Genomic DNA, 9,873 nt, shown 5'->3' with positions numbered 1-9,873 from the left:
TTTATTAGAATTAAAATGTTTATATTTATATTTATATTAAAATGTTTATTCTAATATTATAATCTTTTTTAAAAGAAACCGGAATTTGAAAATCCGGTTTCTTAGAAATTAAAAAAACGGAGAAGTAAATAAAAAAATTAAGAATATAGAATTTGCCAATTTGGAGAAGGAAAATCCAGTTTTAGTTAGAAGCTGGATAATCAAGTTGTGGTTTCCATTAAAACTAGATAATTAAGTTCCGTATTTATTCCTTTTTATTTTTTTTTTAAATGAAATTCTTAAACTAATTTAAATTTAAAATAAGCTTTTTTTTTATAAAATTACATTTATTTTAACAATATATCAAGATTCTTGCTTCATCAAACTAAAATTTTGATGACATATCATCTGGCTCATATTTTTGAATTTTAATGAAGGTCCGCACAAAAAAAATATATATTAAATCTTTGAAAAAAAATTAGAATACAAAATTATAGGAGGCACTCATTTTAAGTGCGAGCATGCAAGATTTAGAGATTGTTCAGATTAATATCATTATATTTTCAATTTTATTTCAAGTGCTTGATTTGTTCTCATCTAAACTAATTAATTAATGTACTGTATTTTTATTTTAAAATATTTGATTTAAAGCAAAAAATAATGCAAAATAAAAATTTTATATACTAAAAAAAAAAACTCAAATTCTTATTTTTCCTGCAAGTAAAATGCGCCTAACTCAGCAGCATTCTTTTTTTGGCCGACAGTAGCAATGCAGAGTTACTGTCAGTTTGTCACTGCCCCCCGTCGTTCTCTCTCGACCGTCCAAAGCCCCTCGCCGCTCAACAGAGTTTCACTATAAAAGCCTTACAATTTATTATATAAGCAAACACGACAGAGTTCATCACACATATAGAGATTCTGCGACTGTACGTGAGAGAAGAATTTTACGAGGAAATATGGCTTCGACTCGTCTCTTATACGTTGTGGCTGCTATGGCCATTATTTTTGAATTATCGTCTCCTGTAGTAGGTTATTACATTAAACATTCTCTGTAATTGTTGCCACCCCTACCAGCCATTGCTAGGCGTGTCAATATTTGAAACAATCCAAAAAACCAACCCAAAAATTCTGGGTTAGAGTCAACCCGTTTGAGAAATGGGTCGGATTCGGATTCAAGATTTCAACATATTTGTAAAATCGGGTCGGGTTCGGATTGTCCAGGAAACCCGAGAATGACCCGGATTGACCCGTGTGACCCATAATTTCTAGTCGAGCTGCCCAGTGCCCGCGTTCGAGTCGAGTTGCATGCATCGTGACTACGGCGAGTAAAAAAACGGGTCAAGTTTGGGCCGGTCAGGTCGAAAAGTGTCGGGTCAGTTCTTGGTTGAACCCTAACCCGACCTGTGACCCGATTTTGACATCCCTAGCCATTGCATTCATTTTACTTCAAGCCAAAGAAAAAAAATTGTTTTCTGCTTTTATTTTACACTCATACAAACGACTTAAAATATTTCAAATTCATTACATTTCTTTTACACCACATTCTATTTTACTCAACATTCTCTTTTTAGCAAATTAAGCAGCTCTTAAGCGATTAATAATGTTCAATAGTGTTGAGCATAACTTTTTTTTGAAAAATGACACTTTTATAGTGATAACAATTGATTATTTGTTTTTTTTTTTAAATATATGATTGAAAATATCTCTTATTACTCTTATCTCTTAATCTGCTTGTTGGGAGCTTTAACTATCAATTAAATGAATTTTAAACTTTAGTACATAATGTGTTCATGAATTAGCTTTGATTGGCCCAAATATTCATATACAATTATTTTATTATATTTTCTTAATTCAAATTTATTACTTGCACATTTGCATGGCTAAAATTGTGCCAAAAGATAACTATGTAATCACAGCTTTATAAAGAATCTGATTAAATTATTTGATCAGACAAACAATTATCGCAACTCTATATAAAATTCTACTGCGATAACGTTAAAATTCTGTCTGAATATCTTCTTTTATTCCTCAGGTTCTCTGCATGAAGTAATGAAGCGGAATGTGGTACGTCGTTTATTTATCTTCCTTCGCCATTAAAATTGCCTGTAAAATTCTCTTTTATGCCTCTTGTCTCTCAACAAATACAAGAGAAAATCCTCAAAATCACAAGCGTTAATGTATATATATAACATAACGTATATATAAACAAACGTTCAAAATACTTTTAAAAATGTAAGATTTTCGCAACATTTATTTACAACAAATTAATTACCGCTGTTATAGACCGGATACTGCAGCAGCAGTCTTAAATCATCACAATTCTGGAGATCAGTTGTCTTGAATATATTAGTGGCAGTTATGACCGCTACAAATCTGTAGTTCGAATCGGTTATAACCGTTGCGGAATGTTGTTGCAGCGCATAGCAACTATAGCGTGTGTATAGCGGTTTTAAAACCTTTATAAAGAATTTAAAGGCGGTTATAACCATCAGAATAACTTCAAAATAATGTTGCGATGGTCTTATTTTTTGATAGTGATGACTATGAAATTTTGAACAATGTTACAGGCAAAGAGATGGTGCATTGCATATCCAGGCGCGAATCTTACGCATCTACAGATCGACATGGGTTACATATGCGCGACGATTGATTGCAGCTCAATACGACCAGGTGGATCATGCTATGAACCAAATGATATAGTAAGCCATGCTTCTGTGGTATTCAATCTATATTACAAGGCTCATTCTTCTCAGCCCAATGCTTGCTACTTCGGTGGCGATGCAATGCTGTTCTTATCAGATCCCTGTAAGAATCAAATTTCTATATTTTGAAAGTGTTATTTTAGTTGTGTTCTTCTAATATTATCTCTTTCTGATATTGTTGCAGCATCAGGAACTTGCATCTACCCGTAAAGAATCAGCTGGAGCAGTTTCGGATTTGCTTATTTGAGAAGGGTTGTCAGATTTTTATGAGAAGATCAAGATATCTGAGTTTTAACTGATTTCCTAATATTTTCAATGTTTGAATTCTTTCTCTGTTACCACTGATAAATAAAATAAAGTTTTAACTGGTTTTTTCTGCTTTCATGCATGTCCTATGAAAGATAATAACGCGAAATGTATATAGCTCATGAAATTTTTATGAGAAAGCTGAATATATATGGGAGAAAATGATCATAGAGAATGAGCAGAGAAGATTGGATCAAAGTTTTCTTGTGTTCGCTGATACAGGAAGAGAAAGAGTGGAACGGTCAGGCTCCAAGTTGGATTGCTTGATTGGAGGGTGGAACTCTACTTACAAAAAATGTTAGATATAGAAAGAAGATAGGCGAGACAAGGCAGAATATCTATTCAAATGGTTCAGCTAATTATCGTACATCTAGTATTGGGGAGAGGAAGCATGGAATCCATTGAGATGGAGGAAGAAGGCGAAATACCAACTCTTTCTCCCCTCACTAATGTATTATATATATATTGCAGTGAAATGAGTTTAGTCTCACTAGTAGCTCCAAAATTCTCCCTTTTTACCTTTAAGAAAGAAGAAGGCCAGGTATTTACAGTGGAAGAAATAGTTGGAGCCGATGCCAAGGTGGAAGGTGCATGGGGGAGGCGCATATGATAGGTTCTCAAAGAAGAAGAGGATGTGATAAAGAAGCACTATAGAAAAAACAGCTATGTTCAAGCGGAATTTTTTATGAACAGAAGACCGCGGGAAATATCATCGGAAATACCGATGAATTTTTAGATGAATTCTAGTTTGAACTTTCCGATAGATCTTTCGACGGCATAGCCGTTGAATAATTTCTGGAGGAAAATTCGTTTGGGAATCTATTGTTCTGCTTAAAGCCAATGGAATGCCTGTCGGCTTGCTTAAACCTTTGAATTAATTCCGATGGAAATGCCACTAGAATGATTCCAAAACTCTATCACTATAATGAGCATAAAAGTCCAATAATAATCAAAATTCTATAACTTCTTTTAATGCAAGATAAAAAAAAATCAATATGCATATTCAGTTCTAGCCAATATCAATCATCACTTCATACATGTAATAAAAAATCTCCAAAAATTAATAAAAAAGTAATATGTTCAATAAAGTTAAAAGATATATCATAAAGAGTTTTATGATCCAATAAATCATGTCAGTATGATATGCTATGTTGTATTAATATTAATGTCAATAAGAGCTATCAATTTATCAATCAGTTTAATGTGCTATCAGGTAAATATCATCATGAGTATAATTATTGTTGCGTCCTGGAATATTCGCGGCGGTAGAGAAATATATAGTTTAACGTCTTAGCGTTGTACGAAGATCCAGCACACAATCAGATAAGTGAGAGGGTGTAGCGTTCATAAGAGACACCAAAGTTTTTACGTGGAAAACCCCTGAAAAAGGGGGAAAAACCACGGGGCCTGGCCCGGTTTGAATGAATCCACTAGTATTTGTAGTCGATTACAAATGAGGCCCTTCCTTAGGAGAAGGCCTTGGATTGATGTAACAAATGTACATCATATTTTTGATTATAATTATATGGGCACTACATGCATCAAATATATTCTCTATGCTCAATAATCAGTCCTCTACTACCTGTGGCTCTACAACTCCCTTGAACAATGATGGTTTTAACTTATAGAATATTTGTAGATATTCATCCTCTACTAAATCATTATGTCCCACATGTCTACTCTAATCATCACTCATAGCTTGTGACGTCGGAGCTGATCGCGATACCGCTTCAGGGCAACTTCAGCCGAGTTTATTTTCTTAGTTCATTTTGTTGCTTTTACTGTAGCGTATTATAGAGCTAAACAAGTGTATAAATAACTTGCCCTGAGAAATAAGAAGTAGTTGAATTTGTTTCCCTAACCTTTGATTCCTCTGGAATTGTTACTGTATCCAGTGATTTCACTGGTGGTGTTATCTAGAGTCCCGGTGACTCTGCATTGTGCATGAAGTTTCGCCGACTGATATCGAGGAGTTGGAGGTGATCGGTCTTCATCTGGATTGCGACGATCTTCGCTTCCAGGTACGTTCCATAACCTTTTTTCTGTAGCGTCCGGAGTCAGCTTGTCCAAGCATGCTGGCTAGCTACATCAAATTATTAGAACTCATTGGAGTTGTCATTTCTACTACACTCTATCCATTATGTATATCCTGATCGGTATGGTCAATCTATCCACTGATAAAATCCTATTTCCTAATCAATAACACACAAACTCAATATGCATATACATATGTAAAGCAATCAATCAAATGCATAAATGAAAATCAATATTACCAACCTTCTACCCCACTCATAAATCAATTCATATAGCTCCGATTATAATCCAATTCTTCCAACAACTACTAGGATACTAATTGTAACACCCTAGAATCAAATTTAAAAGAATTATTATTTAATATTTTTATTTAATCAACTAGAGTTTCCAAATAATAAACTTGTATATCTAGTAAAAATAACTAATAATTACATAACTCGAAATATTGCAATATATTCATTCTCCCAAAATTAATATACAATAGTCTCGAGATCAGTAAGATTAATACTCTATTACAAACTCCTGATTACAAAATAATAAGAAAAAATATAAAAAAAGAGAATCTATGTCAATCTCACTCAAACTAGTTCTAACTCATTCCCTGGCTTTTTTTTTTTTTAATTTAAACCCACAAAAGGGGCCTACGCGTTAATTTAAAAAAGCGTTACAAGGTCCTTAGAAGGCCCCTCCAGCCCTCTACGCTCAAACGAGCTACAATCAAAAAGAAAATAAAATCCTATGAGCCAGAGGGTCCTTTTCCTATAAGTACAATAAATCAGACAATAACACTCGGTCTGCAAGACTGCAGCACCCAAAAAACGGAAGCTCAAAGTAATCTCAGTAATCATCAACTTCCTGCAAAAAATCAAGACCAAAAATAACTTGTAAAAGCAAATAAAAGTGACGAGAGACTTACAGGTTTTCGACACTTTGAACTCAGCTATAACTTTCAACCTGCAAAAAACTCTCCAAAAGTGAGCTTCAATAAAGAAGAAAATTCTTATCAACATCCATATGAAAATCTTAAACTTAACCTCCACAAAAATCTTATAATCCTTAATACCACCACCCCAAACCATCACAAACCCCACTCTATTCTCCAAAAGAAAAACAAAAAAAATATAAAAACATTACTCTTCCCTTTGTAAAAATACACACCCTTAAGAATATGCCACGAAAACCGATAGCACTTGATACCAAGAACAGCAGCCACCCTCTTCAACTTCTTCTAGCAAACAAGATGCTTAATCACATCAACAGAAATACCCTGATTAAAATTACCAATATCCTCATACCTGTACACGAGGCCAAAAACCTCCAGCACCTGATTAAAATTACTCTTCCCTGACTTGAAATAATAAAAATTTATATAATGAGCATAAAAGCCTATATATAAAGTAACTAAAACTTTATCACTAATTTCAATATAAAATTAAAAAAAATAATATGTATGTTTAGTTCTAACCAATGCTTTTAAAATCAGACCGGACCGGCCGGTTTAACCGGTTGAACCGCGAATCGGCCGGCCGACCGGTTACCATTTAAATGGAAATCGGTTTCTCATCCAACCGTGGTAAAACCGCTCAAACCGACGGTTCGAGAATCGTCGAACCCGCACCGATTTTTGTTAACCGACGATGCTGCTCGTTCGCGAAGCAACAAAGGAAAAAAAAAACGGAGGGGGGATGGACATAATTATGTCATTATTATAATATTTAAATATAATAAATATTTATTACATCATTCGATTCAACCCCGGTTCGACCCCAGTCGAACCATCAAACCGCTAACCTCTTCTTCTCCCGGTTCATTGACTGGTCCAATTTTCAAAGCCTTGGTTCTAACCAATATCAATCATTTTTTTAACAAAAAATTTATTGCAACTAAAAAGGGGGTTACAACAAGCTATGAATTAGAACGACAAAAGCTACATCGGTACAAAAGGATGGGGGATTAAACCCATCAGGCTCAGCATTGACAGAGGCTTCAAACCAATTCAAAGCCAAACACGGGCCATCCAGTTTGGAGTAAGAGAGTAGACATCCGAAGCGAGCAAAAAATGCATCATCAAAGGTTGCCACGAGCTATGGCTTAAGACAAGCGAGCCCTAACCACATCATTGTCCACAAACCATAAATCAAAGCCACAAAAATGAAACGAAGATCATGCAAACGACAAGCGGAGAAAGGAAAAACAAACCAAAGAGCCTAGCAACCATTGCAGCCCACAGCCACAGCCTAAATGAGACAATAAGCCTTCCAACCAATCCAAACAAAAAGCAACACCAAGCACGGGCAAACCAGGTAAGAAACCAACAAGTGAGCCAAAAATCACCACCATATTCCCAAAGTTATTTTCTACCACGTCTGCCCCTCCCATGAGAGGCAACAGAAACAACAGTTCTATCATGCTACATGGAAAAACCATCCCTTGGTTCTTTATCCCCACTAAACTCCAAAGAGGAATTAGACGAACAATGAAGCCAATCAATTTGCAATCTCACATCCTCCCCCGAATTGTCCCCCACATGGTAAATCAAAGCTTTAGGTGATATTAAATTAACTGGAACATCAATAAAGGAGCAAGGATTTATAACAGCAGGCGTTATAGGGGAAGAGACAGTGGGGGCATGCAATACTCTTTGATATCGAAATGGAGGAATCAAATTTCTCAGCAAGCACACAAGGAAATTCAGCCGAAACCAAGCCACACAGGGCAGGCACAGAAGTAGCACACGACATAATAGGTTGTGAGTTAACGTCACAATTACCACCCCCTGGTTCATTAACACATAAACGCTGGCCATGAATGGCCGGAACAGACTCATCTAACACAAGATCCATAAGCACCACATTAAAAATAGGCCTACCAGGAGAATGACAATCAACCCCAGGGGACTCAATCAAAACACCCTCGCCCGCAACAGTAGGATCCTCAGCCAAAGCCACAATAACAACCTCACAGCCAACAATCCCTAAAACCGGGTTTACCGAAGGGTTCGGATCCTCTCCAATCATCACCTCATTAACAGCCAAAGAGGACACCCAAATCATGACTCTTAACATTCCCAGCTAGAAGCGTATTAGAATTAGACAGAGGAGCTGAAGCACAATGAACTCTGAGGTGGCCCAGACGCTTACAAGACACACAGAAATCAAGAATATACCCAGAAACCTCTGGCCCGAGCCAAATTTAGGAAGGATAAGTTTTAGTAATGTCCAGCTCCACCAACACACGGGAAAAGGAAGGCCTAGATCCTACCGAAGTGGCAGAATCAACCTTCAAGGGAGTACCAAACATAAAACCTACATCGTGTAGGATACGGGGAGAGTAAAGATGAGGTCTCAGATTAGGAAAGAAAACCCAAATCGGTATGACCGGAGATTCACATCCAATGTCGAGGAGTGGAGACCATTTAGTGAGCTTCATGAAACAGTTATTTTCCATATAAGAATGATGACATAAAATACAGCTATAGTCTAGGTCGTTGGAAAGTTTAACTGGAACATTCGTCTGATCCAACATCGTAATAGAGAAATCAGATTTAAGTTTCAGCATGAAAAAAAATTTGCGAATAGCGTTCAGAGACGGATGACGCGTGGGAAAAAACCGACCAAAGCGAATTAAAAAGGCACAACAAGAGCTTTAATTTCATTCTCAGAAATCCACAACGATGGTAAACCACGAAAAGAGCCTTGACGGAGCTCAGGGAAACAATCCGACGAGGACAAACCAGAAAGGGCTTCAACAAACGACCGAGATTTAAAAGAACTATTTAAAAAGCCCGGATCAGCAACCCGTCGGACCACCATTCCAGCCACAAAGGGCCGGAGGAGGAGAGACGAGGGTGATGGACCGGAAAAAGAACAGAGAGAGACGAACAGCAAGAGAAAAAAGGAAAGGCAACTTCCCTAAAGATTCCAGCTGGATGCCGACGGAAAAATGGAGGCGGAGAGCATCAAAACCGCACCGGAAGAGCAACTAGGGCTTAGCATAGCAAGAGAAAAAAGTCGAGGGCATGCTCAACGCTTTGTGCATCCCGGCGCGAATCCTACGCATCTCGAGATAGACATGGGTTACATATGCTCAACGCTTGATTTTTAAATATTCTATTTAAAACAAAAAAAATAATTAATGCAAAAGAAAATTTTAAGATGCTAAAAATATCTCAAATATCCCATCGAGCTTAACTGGGTTGGTGGCCGAGGGGTTCATGGCTGGGAACCTCCAACCCATATTTGAATCCCCTCTCATGCGGCGCATCGCTTGCCGGTAGGCTCATAGAGTGATTAGTTACGCTAAAAAAAAAACTCAAATTCTTATTTTTCCTGCAAATAAAATGCGCCTAACTCAGCAGCATTCTTTTTTTGGCCGACAGTAGCAATGCAGAGTTACTGTCAGTTTGTCACTGCACCCCGTCGTTCTCTCTCGACCGTCCACAGCCCGTCGCCGCTCAACAGAGTTTCACTATAAAAGCCTTATGATTTATTATATAAGCAAACACGACAGAGTTCATCACATATAGAGATTTTTGAACTGTACGTGAGAGAAGAATTTTGCAAGAAAATATGGCTTCGACTCGTCTCTTATACGTTGTGACTGCTTTGGCCATTATTTTCGAATTATCGTCACCTGTAGTCGGTAATATATATACGTTTAACATTATAAATAGTAAGCTTTGAGCTTGAATGTAAAGCTATGTTATTTGTGATTTCTACAGGGACAGTTTTTTTTTTTTATTGTTTTTTAAAGCTGTTTTTTAACCTTTTTTTTTTCTTAAAAATTCTTTTAGAAAGAAAAAAAAAGCTGTCCCGGAACCTTATTACTTAATAATACTCATTGTTACTACATG

The 9,873-nt window shown here is 36.6% G+C and overlaps 1 protein-coding gene across 1 annotated transcript; it reads left to right on the top strand.

Moving 5' to 3' along the window:
* The first annotated feature begins 935 nt into the window (after nt 1-935).
* LOC110109451 (glucan endo-1,3-beta-glucosidase-like) lies at nt 936-2,891 on the top strand. Its single transcript, XM_020840521.1, has 4 exons — nt 936-1,008; nt 2,012-2,043; nt 2,547-2,784; nt 2,866-2,891. The coding sequence occupies exons 1-4, from the start codon at nt 936-938 to the stop codon at nt 2,889-2,891; spliced, it is 369 nt and encodes a 122-aa protein (XP_020696180.1).
* Nucleotides 2,892-9,873: the final 6,982 nt, after the last annotated feature.

This window comes from Dendrobium catenatum, unplaced genomic scaffold (genome assembly GCF_001605985.2).
Source record: "Dendrobium catenatum unplaced genomic scaffold, ASM160598v2 fragScaff_scaffold_1644, whole genome shotgun sequence".
Classification (NCBI taxonomy): domain Eukaryota; kingdom Viridiplantae; phylum Streptophyta; class Magnoliopsida; order Asparagales; family Orchidaceae; genus Dendrobium; species Dendrobium catenatum.
This window is presented reverse-complemented; position numbering and strand designations above follow the sequence as displayed.

Excerpts from the sequence above, each read along its gene's own strand:
- LOC110109451 (XM_020840521.1), top strand. The coding sequence starts at position 936 with ATGGCTTCGACTCGTCTCTTATACGTTGTGGCTGCTATGGCCATTATT. Across the intron at positions 1,009-2,011 it reads ATTATCGTCTCCTGTAGTAG|GTTCTCTGCATGAAGTAATG; the intron begins GTTATTACATTA and ends TTTATTCCTCAG. Across the intron at positions 2,785-2,865 it reads GCTGTTCTTATCAGATCCCT|CATCAGGAACTTGCATCTAC; the intron begins GTAAGAATCAAA and ends ATATTGTTGCAG.